This window comes from Centroberyx gerrardi, chromosome 7, assembly GCF_048128805.1.
Source record: "Centroberyx gerrardi isolate f3 chromosome 7, fCenGer3.hap1.cur.20231027, whole genome shotgun sequence".
Classification (NCBI taxonomy): domain Eukaryota; kingdom Metazoa; phylum Chordata; class Actinopteri; order Beryciformes; family Berycidae; genus Centroberyx; species Centroberyx gerrardi.
In genome coordinates this window covers 24,665,520-24,683,674 of record NC_136003.1, presented here as the reverse complement: position 1 = coordinate 24,683,674, position 18,155 = coordinate 24,665,520, and the positions used below count along the sequence as shown (strand labels likewise).

The window sequence follows — 18,155 nt, the reverse complement described above, 5'->3', positions numbered from 1 at the left end:
GCCAGATTAAGAGATTACCAGGCAAGGCGAGCGCTAAAGCTGGCTAATTCTCACCCAGGCACAGAGAGCTAAGGCGACCCAGAGCCCCATGGAGCCGCGCGCTCCTCAGAGCAGCTGTGTGATGGAGGGAGGGACGGAGCCGCTTCCCTCCCAGGGACCGGAGAAGAAAAGTGAGAAACCAAAGCTTCCCTCGTACGACTTTCCCTCTTTGCCGCTGATAACTTTCTGTCAATTAGGCCTACTATACACCACCACTATTGTCTCACATACAATCACACCTTTGTACACTCTGTTACACACATTACACGTTACATATTGATATTTTTATAATTTTCTATAATACTCCACCGTTTCATAATACACAAATCTCACAGAGTTAGGGCTATGTATTTATCTGCTGCTTACAACTATACAACTGCTGCTGTTTTTGCACATCCTGTTAATGCTGGAGTCCATGCTTTTTGTGCACATTCAGTACATTGATTGATTGATTTGATTGATTTAACTTAATTTATTTAAGTGTCATACACACAAGGTGCCCAGCCCACATGGATTTACATGACACTACCAGTTAGTTACATGGGTGTACAACATAATAGGAAAAAAAGGAGAAATGAAGTGAGCAATATGGAAACTGCCCTTTCTAAAACATTTCTAATATGTCCAAGTGTTGGAATTGTCAGTTGTGTATGTGGATATAACCCCATTTGCTCTATTCTTATTTATATTCTATCCTTTGATGTATCCTACTACTTCTTGCTGCTGCAACGAGCCAAATCCCCCTTCATTAAAGTTTAATTGAATCTAATCTCTATACTGATTTCCCATTATAATTTGGATCCTTAGTGATATTGTGATATCAGCCCTTAATAGCTCTTAATAGCCCTTGTATATTATAGTACGCTGATCCGAGTCCATCCCATGTAGGTGGCAGTTCACACTGATTCGTTGCACACAGGAGTCCGATGGTCGTCACCTCATAACGTCATCAGGAGCAGATGTGTTAACGCTGTGTGTTCAACATGGCAGAAGACAGCCAGGGATTAGAGAGGTGAGCCCACCTACACTCACTTTACCCACCTTTTTATTTGCAGAATAGAGTTACCCACCTTTTTAGACTGATATAATGACATAAATTCATATAGTAGACATCATAGTAAGTATATCTAACTGATGCAAATAAATGAGGATAGAGTATTTAAAGGGAAAAACATACATTAATGCTTTTATCTAGTATATCTGATTTTAGTTTAGATTGGTGGTTGCTTGCCTGGAGGAAAAGTTTACTCACCTTTTTATTTCCACTTGGTCACTGTTGAAGACTCCAGAAACAGCAGTTGAGTGGTGAACTTCGACACCAAGCAGAGCCGAGTTTGACCCGACTGTCAGTCCGGATCTTGATCGTTCTGCAGGGTCGACATTTCACACTGACAGTCAACTTGAGTATTTCCAGGGTCTCTAATGGCGTGAAAGGGGGTATAATACTGTTATTCCTGAATGAATGAATGAATGAATGAATAAATGAATGAATGAGCAGTGAATAGTCAGAGGCAACGGCAGAAGAGTTTATTCATTTTAGTTGTTTTTTGTTTTTCTTTTTTTTTTTTGGATGGAGATCCAAGCTATCAACCAACTAAGCCAGCATTTTACAACAATATTTACTACTTCAATTGGACGGAGGTTGAAAATTGGCGGAAAACAAAAGGGAGACAATGAGGCATGGGCGTTTGCCACAGGAACAAGATTTCCCAACAGTGTTCCATCAGCCTCACTATCACAAACACACGGCCATTCATCTTAAGTTTCTGTGCACTTTGGAGACCAAAAGCAAGCAAACGCCATCCATCTCAGTACATCTATGGTAAACAAGAGGAAAAGGAGTGAAAGAGAGAAAAGAGAGAGAGAGGAATAAAGACAGAGGAAGAGAGGGGGCATGATTTGGGCGCGTGCTCTCCAGTGGGCAGAGGACAATGCAGAGCTGGCAGAGTCGCTGCCTCGTGCCAGAGGGAATAGAGTGCCACATGGTGCCCCTTATGAGCAGGGCCAGCCTAGAGGGGGATGTGGGCCACAATGCATGTACGTGTGTGTGTGTGTGTGTGTGTGTGTGTGTGTGCACGTGTCTGCTTTTGTGCAGGCGCGTGTCTGTACATGTGTATGTGTGACCGTACATGCCGTACGCGAGTAACTGATTGTGCACGCTTAGAAAGGACGGCGGGAAAGGTGTATCTGTGTGTTTTTGTGTGCAATGTATGTATATTCATGTGTGCGTGCGTGTGTGAGAGTGTGAAACTGGGTGGGGGGGGTGGAGGGTGGGGGGGGGGGGGTGGGGAGTCCCAGTTCCCGTTTGCATCTTAAATTCCTCAACATCTGTTCAACCCTTCTCTGTAGTAGCAGCGGGTTGTGATGTCTGTGTGTACGTGCGCACGTGTGTGCATGTATGCTTGTGTGTGTCTGTGTATTTGGGGTGGGGGGGGGGGGGGGGTATGTGTGTGTGTGTGTGTTTGTGTCTGTCTGCATATGTGCATGCTCTGCTGAAGGTGCTGGTTGTTACCCGCACCTTAATTAGAAGGAGACAGAGACTCATTTTCAACAATACTTGCAGGTAATGTGAAGCGCTCCCATTGAATACAAAGAGCCCCATTCACCTCCACTGCAGCACCGAGGACCATGACCCACATTACATCCACGTCTCACGTTCATTACCTTCCATCAAACCCGTAATGCCCGGTGCAGATCGCACGGCCGGAACTCTAACAACACTGAAATATCCTCCTCATTGGAAACTGTGGAAATGACTGGCGACTGGGGCTCAAGCAGGCCGGTATATAACCCAACTAGGCCAACCTGAACGGCCCAAGAGTGTTTCTTAGCTTGCGTGGGTATGCCTGAATGCATTTAGCACCGTCTTCTAGCAAGGATGTGCGGCAGTCAGTGAGAGATGTGGGTGAGCATCAGTGTGCCATGTGCATGTATGAATGTGGAACGACAAAGATTTCGAAATGAAATATTTAGGTCCCATGTGCCATCTCCTGGGTGAGAGCGACAAGAGTTTTCAAAGCGGATGCGACGCACAAACCTACAGCTCTGGGGCCCGTCCGCAGCCACACCGAGGTAGATACGCGCACGCGAACGTGCACACACATCCGCGACCTCGTCCAGAGACACAATGCATTCAGCACCCCTCACTAACCCGGTGCCAATCCCCGGCCGGTCTTATGCCACCTAAATGCCAAGCTTGCCAAACTTATGTCACTTCAGAGCAGACCCTGTGTCAACTCCTCACAGTACATATGCCAACCCTATGCCCTCCACATGCCAACCTCATGCCACATCGGTGGCAATCCTCAGACAACAATATGCCAACGGAGGACCTCTGCCTGGCCAAGTGTGCAAATCCCTCAGCGCAGACACCCAGCGACATTGTATGGAACTGGAAAAGGTCAAAAGTCACTAGTGAATTAGGGTTCAAAGACAAATCTGTCGTTTTGGTTCTTCTTCAGTGGATGCAATTAGCAGCGAAATCCCGCTCCCAAGCCCCGCTTAAGCTCTAATCTCAGAGTCTGTGGGTTTCCTCCAGTCTCTCTGTCTTCCAGCCTGTCTCCCACCAAAGCCCCTCACCTCTGTCTCTCTCTCTGTCTCTCTCCCTGTGTCTCTCTCTCTCTCTCTCCTGATGCCTGCTGGCACTTTGGGAGCAGTGCCCCTCCAATCCCTGTGCCCCCTCCTCCCCCATCCCCCCTCACCCCCCCCCCCCCCCCCCACCACCACACCCCTCCCTCCCCCTCCTCTGGATGCCAGCCGACGGCCCTCACAGTGTGGCACGCCATCTGCTGCCGCCCGCCCCGGCAACCCACCCAACCCCTCCTCCCCCTCCTTACCCCCACCCACCCCCCACCCCGTTTCTGCCCCCCCACCCTACCACCCCTCCCATCACCCCCCCTGCAGACAGCAGCTACCCACAATCCCCCTCTGCCTCAGCCGCGCGGCGCATAGAACAGGAGGCTTTCGCACAGATCACTTCACCCCCGATGCCCCCGCCAGAAAGGAGGAAGCTGGGGAAGGGGGGGAGGGAGGGGGGAGGAGGGGGGGGGGGGGTCAGACAACATAGTCAAGCTTTTAGTCCTGCATGTAAGTAAATACAACACACACACACACATACACACATTAACACATGGTTAAAATGTACTTTTAACATCTACTTTTGTGGTTTCCTGGTTAACATGCATGCACACTCACAAGTTACATCCTCACATACACACACACACACACACACACACACACACACACACAAACAAACACACACACGTACATACACACGCACACATCCACTTACACTCCATACTACTTATACTTACACTATATTTTTTGTTTTTTTTGGTTAATGTAGGCTATACACGCTCACAAGTCTCCCTCTATCTTTCTCTCACACTCATACACACACACACACACACACACAGTACTACTTTACTATGCTTTTCTTTTTTTGGTGGACATACATGCGCCAACACACACACACACACACACACACTTAACTATACTCACTTACTGTACTACTTTACTATATTTTTTGGTTTCTTGTCACACAGGTGCAGTCACAATTTACATTTTCTCGCTCTCTCTTTCTCTCTCTTTCTCTCTCTCTCTCTCTCTCTCTCACACACACATAAACACACTACTTTATTTTTATTGAACATGCAAGACGACCCCCTGCCAAAAGGGTAGCAGACATGACTACGAATCGCAAAGCCCCTCTAAGGATACACACACATGCTGCTGTTGGGGATCTGATGGCGGCTTTGTGGCAGAGCCCTCTGATCTGATCACCGTTTAGCTTTGAAGGAGAGAGAGATAAGGTGAGAGACATCAAACCAGAGCAGCAACACGAGCGAGAGAGAGAGAGAGAGAGAGAGAGAGCACTGCTCCATCCATCTTGTGTGGGTATGGAGCCTCATGGCTGGCACTCTATCCATCAATGAGCGCAACATTAACTCTCTGGATCAGAACCAACATCCCCAGATCTCTCTCCATCTCTCTTCCCCTCCCCTCACACTGCTAAATACGCACACCAACACACACTCACACACACACACACACACCATTAGTATTCTACTGCCATCCGTGAAAACCTCCACATCCAGCTCGCTACCTTCCTCTCACAGACATTAACACACACACACACACACACCAAGATCCCCTTGTTTTCTGTGTTCATCCGCAACTCTCCTACTCTGTTAAACACCATAAATAGATTTTTTTTCTTCATTTTTCTGCCCTCTCCTTGAGCTTCTCTACTCGCTCCATCTTTACACACCTAAACCTCCTCGTTGCTAACCTCCTCAGCCCTCCTCTGTCTGGCTCGTCTCGATTCACCTCCTCTTTTTCTCCTCTCCGCTGAGCTGCCTGCTCCGCTCCTCTCTCTTTGTCTCTCTCCCAGTTGGTGTTAATAATTTAACTACTGAGCTGCTGCAGAGCTGGCTCCCATCCAGGCCTCAGATTGGCACTGTCTGTCTATTTATGACACTGTGTGGCGGTGCACATGTGTGGGATGTGCAAGAGTGTGAGGAGAGGATTGTGTGTGTGTGTGTGTGGGTGAGTACGTGCGTGTGTTTCTCTATTAGACTTCAGCCAACAGCAAATTAGCCTCCCAAGCCACAAGACTGTCACCTAAATTGAAGTTAGAAAGTGAGCCGTACGTGACGAAAACCCAGATTCCTCTTCCAGTTCTCTCACCCCAGGACTTCTGGGTTATTTAACCGGCATTTCGCATAATGGCGGTTAACGCTATAGCCGCGGCTTCCACCGCTCTACAAAAAGAGTGGTGACATTTCCGTAAGCGTGTGTGTGACACGGCGCGAATCTCGATGCCACCTCCTACACCTCTCACCCTCCTACAGTCCTGCCCACAAGAAATCCCTGCTGGGTAAAGTCAGTCCAACCAGCCCACAACACTCATTTATTCATCCCTGGCATCATCAATCATCCTTAGAATCATCAGTCATCCTTTTTTATCATCGGTTTAAGAATTAAAAAAAAAAAACGTAGGTGCAATCTCAGTTCTTTTTTAGACTTAACAAACACAAAGAATGAGAGGCATCTGCGTCATATTTCAATTAAATCGGTATCATCTTTCAAGTCACTTCTTAAAACTCACTTTGCTTTTATGGAATTGTCTTTGACCTCGCTTTTTTTATGTCTTCCTTTTATATTTCTTGCTTTGCTTTTACTGTTGGTTTTATCTTTTTTGGTTTGATTCACTCCCTTGAAACTAACAAATAAGGGTTTATTATTATTTGTAATATTCCTGACTGATGTCACCGCCACTTAGTGCGATCTTCTCTTCTATCTGCTTGCCTGCAACGCCGGTTGTGGCGAACGGATGGGTTGATGCGCCGTTACGGCCTTAGCTGGGATTCATAGTAAACAGACATATGCAAGGCCGCCCACCGCTCCACCATATCTAAATTTGATATCTCAGAAAGGCCTTTCACACTTGCAGGAAAACATAAACACACCATGAATGGCTGCATGCGCATGGAACCTGCACTGTCATTAATTTCAGAGATAGAGGGAGGTCAGTGTACCAGACGGTGTGTGTGTGTGTCTGTGTGTGTGTGCAAGCATGTGTGCAGGCTAGTATGGCAGTGTATGCGTGCACACATGTATGTGAGTGTGCGCGTAAATGGGGGAGGGACACATGTACACACACACTCTCACACACACACACACGCATACACACGCACCGGTGTTGACAGGTGGCTGTGGTAAAGAGGTGGTCCCTGAGCTGGGGTCTGCCTGTCTCTGGCTGAGAGAGAGAGGAATAAAAAGCTCCCAGCAGCTGTCGCCCTAATTCCTCTAACACGGTGCTTGTGCTCTGATTAGAAAACAGATCTGGCCTCTAATTTACTCCTGACACCAGCTAATGCTCTATATCTCAATCGCTCTGTCCCCACTCGCCACTGGCCTGGCTGGCTGGACACACACACACACAGCGACTTAGACACCTTAAGCGACATGTAGGTATAAAAAACACACACACAGGTATACAAAACCGACCACGGAGCGTGACCAGAGAGCCGTGCCGTCCTCATCTGGTGACACCTGAACGCATCATGCTCAGATACTCAAATATCGAAATCTGAGACTGGATCATTTTTCTCCTCAGACTACAAGACAACAAGAGTGAGAAAACAAACCAAGCTTGTTGTGTCACTTAGACGAGAAATCAGACGAGGATGTTTTATGTAAAACAGGGCCATCAATTCACTAAACCCTCAGGTAAGGCGAGGTAAGTCCCCGTGTCTAATATCATTTGCAACAACCAAACCTGCTTTACTGACAAGTGAAACAATGACTGATGACTGTCAAGGCAATCATTTGGTCAGTGTGATTATTCTCAGGAGTAAATCACCAAACTATCAGCTTAGAGGAAACACTAGTCCTGAATATGATGTGATTTTATATTTTTATTATTATTATTTATTTATTTATTTTTCAAATAAGGCAATTCCAAAATAGATTTCTGGTCATTTTAGCTTGACCTCTTCACTCTGTCATAATAATCAAAACTATGAAATCAAATTTGGAAACGTGAAAAAGGTGCAAAAGAAAGCCACATTGTGAGGTGAGGTTGAGCTTTTCCTGATATCAAGGCATCCTCTTGAATGGCGAGGATGGAAAAAGTCTAAGTCGGGGTCTTATGTCAAAATGAAGTTAAGTCGGGACAAAGTGTGTGGACGTCAAAATAGTTTCAACCATGCAGGTCTTCACCAGGTCGACTCCAATCCCATTAAATTTGGACGTGATTGCCATGGCAGGTGCCACACCTCGCCAACCCAATTTGACAGCCATGATGTGGAGGTCAAGTCACATGTTAGGAAACAGCTCATTCATGAACACTTTTTCTGCTTGTTTCCTTGATGTTTCCTGTGACAACATCCTTGTCTAGTCCTTTTTTTATTCTACAGTCTAGATTTAAACTGGCCTTTCTGTTATTGGGTCTTTTTTTGGACCAACAGTAGATTAATACGAACCTACACCGCTTTTGAAAAATTCACACTGGAGGTATTGTGATAAATTGACAAAAAAAAACTGACAAGAAAAGATAAGATAGAGGGGAAAGTGTGTATGTATATGAAGAGTGGAAGTGAATGAGTGAGAGAATGTAAAAGTGGCCGTGAATGCTGCCAGTTTGCATGCCAGGGGAGGAGGAGAGGCCGGCTGGGTGTCTGGGTGCTGTGACGGGGTTGGCCCAGCAGGGGGCAGAGGTGTGATGCTGGGAGTGGGAGGTGACAGCACAGTGTCACACTGCACACAAGGTGTCACCTCACCAGCCTCCGAGAGGGAGAGAGAGAGAGAGAGAGAGAGAGAGAGAGAGAGAGAGAGAGAGAGAGAGAGAGAGAGAGGACAAGGAGTCGGGGAAAAGGTGAGAGATCTATCTCTCAATCACTGTGTGTGTGTGTGTGTGTGTGTGTGTGTGTGTGTGTGTGTAGAATAGATGGTGCCCTAAGGAGCTGCTAGCCCACCTAAAAGAATTTCATTATTATTTGTTTCAATGGAGAGTTTTAGTGTCCCATGACAAGAATACAATTCTGGCAGACACGCCAATGTGTGTGTGTGTGTGTGTGTGTGTGTGTGTGTGTGTGTGTATCTTTAGTTCATAGCGTGTCATGAGACATCTGAGCATGTGTCAATATATGAGGTGATATGTTATAAGTATGGCCAAGGCAATATGCTTGACCTATTGCTGTTGTATTATGTTGAACCGAATTGTGTATTGGTGTGAGGGGTTTTGTATGTACACTAGGCTAGGTGGTTTCTTTGTGTGAGTGACTGTGTGTGTGTGTGTGTGTGTGTGAAATCCTTTTTATTTCCTCTTTCTTCTCTCTCTGTCCCCTGTATCTGTCTCCAGGGACTCACTTGGCATCTCTCCCTACTTTTAATTCTCGCTCCGCAAACTGCTGCTGTCTGAGCACAAGCTGGCAGCACGCGCACACACACACACACACACACGCACACACACACACACGCATTCCTGGTTGCACAAATACACCAGCTTTTGCACCAGTACACCCCCCCAAAATACGCAATGAAAGACACTCACACACACACACCCAGTCTAAATGCACACACCCATTCTCTTCCACATCACTGATATCCCAAATACTGGCGAGGAACTACAAGGAACATCAAAGACACAGTACAAGTTTAGTTCAAAGAGCTAAACACAAATACACAGACATCGATGAAAGACTGCGACGCTTGCAGCCTCCTCAGGAAACACACGCTCACACACACACACAGACATTTCATCACTGACAGCAGCCGAGAGACACAGGGACAACATCCCTGCCACTCAGAATACAAATCCAGTGTGATAGAAAACACACACACACACACATACACATACACACACATGATAAGCCCTTAAAACATACAGAATTCGAGGCAGTAAAAGGATATGAACATCCCACATTTACTTGTTTATTTGGATTCCTACTAGCTGCTACTTTAATGTCAAACCAGCATCTTAAAATAACCGTCACCACAGTCTGCCCCACACACACACACACATACAGTATATACACACACACACACACACACATTCTCCCCCAAACATACATACACTGACAGGCAGACGAGCAAAACTTCAAAAGCAACAAATAAATAAATTAAAGACAAGTCTGATAGGGATGAATAAATAACAAGAGAGAGAGATGCAAACAGGAAGGAGGAAGCAGAAGGGGAGATGCAGAGATTTGGGGTGGAGGGGTGGGGGGGGGGTGCAGAGAGAGAGAGAGAGAGAGAGAGAGAGAGAGAAAGACATCTCATTTTCCTATGAAGCTGAACTGGCATGCAGGTCATGGTAGCATTCCCAGCATGCTCAGCGACTCAACAGCTCAGGTGGAAATGCGCGCGCTCCGAAGCATGGGAGACGAATATCGTGTGTGTGTGTGTGTGTGTGTGTGTGTGTGTGTGTGTGTGTGCGTGCTGCCGGTGAAAACAGGCTGCGAGACGCGTGACACAGCGTGAGGCCGAATGACTGCACGTCTTTTCATTGAGTTTCTCCCATTCTCTCCAGTTTTGTTTTTTTTTTTTTTACTCTTTTTTTTTTTTATTATTATTTGGAGAAGGGTGTGAGTGTGAACGCAAATATGCAAATGAAACGGTTATTATTGCATTGCTCATCAAGCAGCGCGGAGCAGACATTAATAGGCTGATGAATATGCATGTGAATTTGTTAATTAAGTTAATTATTCTGCTGAAAATGCATTCGTCTTCCAAGGACATCTTCCCCAGGATTCCAACCTGCTCCACTCATTAGTCATGCGATATTTTACACTGGGCGCTGAGACAAGAGGTAGGGAGGAAAAAAAAAAGGGGGGGGGTAGGGGTGGTGGGGTGGGGGGGGGCATCGGGGTTGATATGCATACAATATGAGGGCATCACGGGTTTTAAGTCCACTTAAGAACAGCAATAACAGCCTCAGCGAGGGATATAATGGCATCACAACGACACCTGATCATTCACCACCTCTTCACAACTGAAGGGTCAGTCAAAAGAGTCAAAAGAGACAAAGCGCTGCCACACACACACACACAACACACACACACACACACACACTACAGTAGGAACCTACACTCCTAGTGGCCAGACGTTCACTCCATCTCTGCTTTTCTCTTTCCTCTCCAGTAATTCCCCCTCTTCGCTGCTTTTCCTCTAATTGCTTATTAAAACCCTCTTAAATGAACTTTTTGTGCCAACTTTCCAACACATTAATTAATTGTTGTAGCCAATTAAGTGTCGCTGTGCAAATGAGCTTCAGCACAAATGGTCCTGCAGGGCCCGTCCACCCCCCCCTCCCCCTCCCTACCCCCCAACACCCCCATCTCCCCCCCCCCCTCCTCCTCCTCCTCCTCCACCATCACCACCACCCTCGCTGACTGCCTTCCCAGCAGCCCCTGTGCTCTTAAAGCGGCAGCATCGGCAGAGAGAGAGAGAGAGAGAGAGAGAGAGAGAGAGAAAAAGAGAGAGAGAAAGAGAGAGAGAATCTTGCCATGCCAATAAAGCTGTTTGAATTGCAGTGCAGGATCATGCAGATGAAGTGCTGTGTGTGTCTTTGACTGAAGGGGAGATCATTGTAAAAAAAAAAAGGTCATATTAAGACTCCAGATTTTTAAAAAAGCCTTTTCTCCCATTCAAGGATTTCTTTTTTTTTTTTTTTTTTTTCTTTTTTTCAGATCATACAGCAGATACAAGGAAAAACCTCAGCGCTGGCTAGATTTATTCCACAGCCAGCAGGGGTAACTGTGGCTCCAGAGGTTAAGGATTATCCCACTGACTTCACCACTGGCCTGGGACCAGTGAATTTACATTAAATCAACAGATATCTTCTGGCCAAACCGAGAACCTGCTAAAATGTGGCAGCAGTTTCCCTCGAAACTATAAACCGAGGGGAACTGGAGAAAGCGTTATGGCATCAATAAAGAACGCTGTTGCAGCAGTAAACCATATATCACTGCTGGAATAAAGTCAATGTTTGAAATATCACATAAATAAAAATGTAGCCATAAACTAAACGACTGATATTAAATTTTGTTTGAAAGAAGACAAAGGAGGGATCCGATGAAGACGGCGTAACTCTCTCACTAGTCAAGTTGTATTCATAATAATTCAAATGTTTTTCAGTGTTTATAACCGGCTTGACTAAGAGAGCGGCGGGGCGTAAATATCCACTTATTTTCCAAATCTGTTGATGTAACGTTTTACGCAGTTAGAATACAACTCCTGCTTTGTGTTAGCTGTCCTTCGCTGATCACTGTGTGTGTGTGTGTGTGTGTGTGGTGCGTCTTAGAAGTGGGGCCACGGGGGTCCCTGTCTCCCCTCCCTGAGTTTACACATAGCCACTGATCAAAGAGCCTCAGTCATCAAACTCAACATCAAACCATAGCATGGCTCAGAGAGACAGCAGCAGCCTAGACTCACACTGCACGCAGGAGGTGACACACACACACACACACACACACACACACACACACTTGGAGTAAATGATATTAACTTATTTTAAAGATCTAGTAGGAGACTTTTACAGATCTATATCCCATTTCTTTACATTTAAATTCCATCTAGAGATGAATCAGTGACTAGTAAAAGCATTATCAGATGACTGTGTATTTATTCAGTATTCCAGCAGTATTTCAGTATCCATATCTTTAGTCTGGAGAAGCCTGCATCATTTACATCTCACACACTCTGCAAATATTTGTAAAGCTAAGTGACAAGGCACCCAGTAGGCTGTATCTAAACACTGTATAAATATGTGTATGATGTAATTCAAAGTGTGATCTACTCAAAAATGGAAACATAGCACGGGATTGCTTACTTTTTTCTCAAGAGCCACTCTGGTGCTTATCCTCTCCTCCTTCCCTTGTCCATCACTCTCTTCCTCTCCTCATCCCTGCCTGCTTGCCTCTCCTTGCCTCCAGACTGAGCCATCTTCTCAGGCAATGCTACTCTACGGCCGGTGCCAAATTAAAATGTAGCACCAACTGAGAGAGATTAGTTGCCAGACATTTTAGATGGATTCCTTCGTTGTTTTCCAGTGGCAAGTTGAAAAATGATGATGAAAATTGCGGCCAAGCGAGTTTCAGCTTAGCGTTACGTCTTGACCGAGGCCTTGCAGGTTACAACCAGGGCAGAGAACTGGCATCTGATAATTCACTAGCCACTTTCACAGCTTTACCAGCCACCTATAGATTTTTTTTTTTAGAAGAGAACAACACTCCAAAATCATGATTGGCTGCTGGATAAAGTGGTAGAACAGACAAACTCACCAGGCTGCATGGGTAAACATGTATCAGCATTTGGCTGGTGGCTGGAGTATGACTCAGCTGACAGACACACACTCACAATAATAAAGTCACACTGAAATGAAAAATGACTTTTCCGCCTTTTTAGCTAATTCTATCATACCATACACCTATTTAACAAATTATGCCCAAAAATGTATTGGCATATTAATTTATTTTATTCTACAAAAATCTCATACGTTGTACTTTTATGTACCAAGGAGGCGTAAATAAAAATTCCAACCAATAAACCCATCACAGATTTTTGAACAATCCCACCCCTCCGCCCCTCCCAACAAATAAAGCTGCCTTTCTCTCCCTAACTGATCTCCCATTGGTTTACACTTTTGAATGATCCCCCTCCCAATATCCTGTTTCAACAGGAAATACATCACATTAGGGAAGCAAGATGCTCTCAAACTGCTGTTTCATTTTGACTTTAAATGCTCTTTGGAACCATCCAGGCAGATGTGTGGCATTGTGGATGCTGTGTTTGTCACTGTACATCATTTCTGGGGATGCACTTTTTGCTCTAGGCTGCCAGTTTTCACCTAATGGACAAAAATGATCTACTGCATCTTCAACACCAACTAATTAAACTACCGGAGTCCTCTCAAAGGCAGAGCTCTCTGAAACTTAAAGTATGAAATAGATTCCTAACCTTAGCCCTAACAATCAGTTACAAAAAACAGCTGCAAATGGGACAGAGAGAATGGGACCAACCACAGCCACACAAAAAAATAATTTCATAAATTAAGTTTTGTAAATTGATTGACTAAAACTGACTGTCAATCAACCCGCCATTGTTCTCCAAACCAACCAGAGACAACGCAGCTCACAGTGAAGCGACAGAATTCAAAATGGAGGCTCCTCGCTGTTGTTTCCTGTCTCTGCCATGGAGAGCGCCGCTCCAGACTGGCAGCATGGCACGTTTATGGGCACTCCCCCATAAGGTGCCTTTCTGATTGATGGCGGAGCCTGCTGCACCTCCCTCCCTTCACTCCTCAGCCTTGATTTATTCGTCTAGTCTCTGTGACTTGGCACTGGCATTGCCCACTACTTCTCCTGTGGAAACTCCCTGCGGGCACATTCACTATTATTTGGAGTCCCGATGGGCAAAAGCATCAGACAGAAACATACACGTACACACTCTCATTCACCCCACACACACACACACACACACACACACACACACACACACACAGTGCACCGTCTCGTCTCACTCACACTGGGTCTGTGCTAGAGGGCAGGTGAGCCTCCCACTGCCTCCACTCTAAAAGGATCTCTCACCCAGAGGGCTCAGCTGGGCTAGTGTCTGCTTGGTGGGCCAGGGGGGTAAGCGGCTCTGTACGCCTGCCAAGTGAGAGACTGGTCTGGGTATGCATGAGGCCAATCCCAGCACACACACACACACACATACTGTACACACACACACACACACACACAGAGAGACAGGCAAACATGCACACACAAGCAGTCTGCATGAACCTTACAGGCTTGGCCAATCTGCAGTTTATGGTTCTTGTCTGCTTGTCAAGATCTTCATAAAGAGATCAAGCCGAGGGCGGCACAGTGGTGCAGGAATCAACACACATCATAAATAAGATTGATGTGCAGAGAGCACTTCACATCGTTGTTTGGCTAGGTCAAACTCATATAATTGACACATTAGGCAGCGTAGGGGAAATTACAGACTCCAGCCTACTGCATTTCACAGTGAAAATTAAATCTGTTACGTCTGTTAAACAAGATTAGAACCAAGTGTTCTTTGAAAACTTAGTTTACTTGTGTCCAAACTTACATCGTGACAACAGCAGACACTGATCACCTCAGACCACGGTGGCAGGAATAGACTACATGTGTCTGTTAAAGAGAGAAAACAACGGGGATGAGATGAGAAGGAATCCAGAGGACAGAGGAGAAAACATGATGCACAAATAGGAATCATCATTTCTTAAATGTGGATTTCATATCAACATCAACACTGAGAACATGTGTAGGCCTTGTTCACAGACCTATAAAAAGTCTAGTTTGGCTTGAATTATGAAAAACCATTACGGCTAAGGAAAGGTTTAACTGTAGGCCTGCCATCAAATGACAGGTAAATAAATCACCTACAGCCAGGGCGACACTAAGCCTGGCTGAACTCTCCAACATGGAGAACAGACCTGAGTGAGTGACACAGACAAATGGCTTTTAAACTCTAATAAAATCAGCAGACTAGCTTGTTGAATAATTTTCATGTCAAACGTCTAACTATGTACGTCTTTCATTTATCTTCTGCTATAATTGGCACTATGAAACTGTCACTTCACTTGCAATTCTCCAATCTCTATGAGATCTATTACTTTCCTTGCTTGTAGTTTTGTATCTGCTCCCAGGTTAAGTAGGCTATAGAATGAAAATAAGCTAACATGAATTTCCAGATCATAAAAACAATGAGAGACATGGGGAGAAACCACTGGGTGACTTGGCCTACATTGCAATTCTCAACTTTGACCTGGCTTTGTGGAGGCATGACTGTGTGGACTCACTGCAGACGGAGCTACGGCATTTGAGTGAATGCCTGCCATCTAGTGGCCGGTCAGAGAAATATTTTTACTGAAACGGCAGGAGAGACGATTCAACTGGTCGCATGACTTCCTTTAATAAACTGAACCAAGAAAACACATATTACAAAATATCTTTTTTTTTTTTTTTTTTTTTTTACAGACACATGAAACCCGATCATGTCGCTCCTCCCTATTCTTTCCCAAAGCAAAAAATGGAAACAGAACCACGGACCATTGTTTTTTTAAGCGTGTATCTTTTTTTCTTTATGTAGAAAATAATCGCACAAAAAAGCTTTTGCTGCACAGGTTGGCAGGGAGGCAGAGGGCAGACATGTCAGACCAGGCTTTCAGCACCCACCAGGAAAAGCTTTAGAGGTCTATGTGTCTGTGTGTGCACATGTGCGTCTGGCTTTAAGCTTTGACTAGCAGAGTAGTGTATGTACTATGGAGCGCTCCCATCACGATGCGGTGGTTTAATCCATAGCTGAGAGACAGGAACATGAGGGCTACAGGCTTAGGCTTGTTACTACACAGAGGGTTAGCCGCAAGTGAAAGGAAGTAAAATTAACCGGTCGGCATGTCATACATAGATGTGCAAGTTGGGTTTGATGACAGGTTATAATATAGAACAGCCTTTGGCTATAGACGAAGGGAAAACTAGAGTCCCGGAGTTGTACACTGTTGCATGTGCCATCCAAAGCAGAAAACTGAACCCACACTTCTGCAATAGGCCAAGATCATTCAGGGGTCGCTAAGGTCACAAAGGAGGCACAAGGCTGAAAATAGGGGACAGCATATTGGGTTCAACAGAAAATTCATTCTGTCCTCCAGTGTTTTGATCAGTGCCCTCATTGCCTCATGTCTACTCAATACCAGTGCTTCAGCATGTCTTTAAACTGCATCGTCACAGACACCACTCCATCCCAGCCAATTACGCACACGTGGAGGACAGTGATTTGATTCTCCAACACACCGATATCCTATTCATTAGTGGGCACTGCAGTAGACGCAACAATCATTTGATTTGAAAAAAAAAAACAAAAAAAAAACAAAAACGAAACAATAAAACTAAATCACAGCTGATCGTAGTTCATGTGTGGCACTCACTTTGGAAACAACTTCCAACTTCATTCAAGTCAGGACCTTCAGTGGACGGGAGAGAGCGAGGGGCAGCAGGTGGTAACGGTCCGTTACTGGATTGTATAAGGTCAGCCCAACCTCAAGTCCACAACTCTCACCAAAACTCTACATGACGGTTTGTTCAGAGGGCAGTGATGTTCAGTACCATACCTCAGAACGCCCATGACCTCTTTGTTTCAATCCATCACAAAGACACAATCCTTTCCATAATCTCTCATTCAACATTCACAACCTACTTAGAAGCTTTTTCACTTAGAGATGGTCCATCAAGTCATAATCTGTAGGTGTCCCTCTTCCTTCTTCCTCAGCCGTTCCCTGCAGGCGAGGTTTGCTGGCGCTGTCCTGCGATACCCAGATCTCTCTCTCTCTCTCTTGGGGGATCCAGGATCAGCGGGCGGCTCCGTGGGCAAAGCGGAGGTCCTGGTCCTTGGGGAATTGTGCTGCGGTGGCAGGAGCGGCAGTCACCAGTCCTGCTGGGGCCTCAGCTGCAGTAGAGGGTTTCGGGGGAGAGTCTGCCACCCAGGGCGGGGGCGGCTGTCCGCGGGCCGGCGTGTCCACGGCTGGAGAGGGGTCCTTGCTGCGCTGAGGAGCCCCGGCATCTGAGTCCTGCTGGGAGATGAGCTGCAGCAAGGCGGCCGCCACGGCGGGGCTGATGTCCTGGCCGGGTTGGGTTTCAGAGCCGGCCTGCTGACCGTGTCCGAGGAGGAGGGCTGACGGAGGAGGCCCAGGCGGAGAGGGAGGGCGCTGCTCGGCAGATGAAGACACCTGGTTGGCCCCAAGCTGTTTCCTTTTTGGCATTGCACCATCTGAACAGGGTCAAAAAAGGACACAAGACAGCAGATTAGGCATCACGGCAAATGTGGCACACAGCGTTTCACTGCAAACAAATAGATCGACACAATAAACCATCGTCTCATCTGGCATCTTTTATAGGTCATCTGATGTAAAATGTAATTGAAAAAAGTGGAAATCTCATTGTGAGCAAATGGGTTGCACATTGTCAACATTCCTACCTTCACCACAAGAGGGAGGGCAGAGCATCCTATAAGTTGCATCTTCACATAAAGTAAATTTCAGTACCATTATAAGAGCTTACTGAAGAGTATCTGTTACGATTATTGGAAAGAAATCAGTGGGCAATTTTAGAAATCTAAGAAGCTTTGTGTGGATACAGTACATGCATACTGTTATCCCTTTGTTTTTGTGTAAACTCAATGTTATTTATACTTCAGACCTTAAAACAATGATACATTTGGGGTGTGACAAGCCTCCCATATCATGCACCTATCCAAGTACAGTAAATAACCTCAAAAAGTGGGAAGAACACCAACTTTTGCATTGCTTTTACTTTACGGTGAACATAGTCATAAATGACAAAGAATGTTTATCACACACTAAAAGCATTTAGTTCAGGCAGGACCATGTTTAATTTATGGGTGCAATAGGACTCTAATATGCAATGTAAAAAAAAACTAGAGGCATTAATGTATGCACAACAGATGCAGACCTTTTCTTTTTTTTTCCCAAGTAACTTCCTCAAACTGAAAAGACACAGAGGAAACTGGGTGAGAAAACGTTGGGAAGGGCATGTTCAGCTGGATGAACAGAGAGGGTGACTTAT

At 45.6% G+C, this 18,155-nt stretch overlaps 1 protein-coding gene across 3 annotated transcripts in view; it reads right to left on the bottom strand.

Moving 5' to 3' along the window:
* Positions 1–501: 501 nt before the first annotated feature.
* The window catches only part of cdk12 (cyclin dependent kinase 12), a 30,131-nt gene continuing 12,477 nt past the window's right edge, over positions 502–18,155 (bottom strand). Inside the window, exons 14-17 of one of the 3 annotated variants that reach the window (XR_011785013.2) lie at positions 16,502–17,340; positions 14,644–14,705; positions 1,292–1,458; positions 502–1,009 (exon numbers count right to left, since the gene is read on the bottom strand). Coding sequence is in view for 1 of the 3 variants with exons in the window: in XM_071909814.2 (XP_071765915.2) it covers positions 16,922–17,340 (419 nt within the window). In the remaining 2 variants the exon portion in view is untranslated. Of the gene's footprint in view, positions 1,010–1,291; positions 1,459–14,643; positions 14,706–15,464; positions 17,341–18,155 lie in introns of those variants that run through there. The other 2 variants (XR_011785014.2, XM_071909814.2) reach the window with 2 other exon arrangements.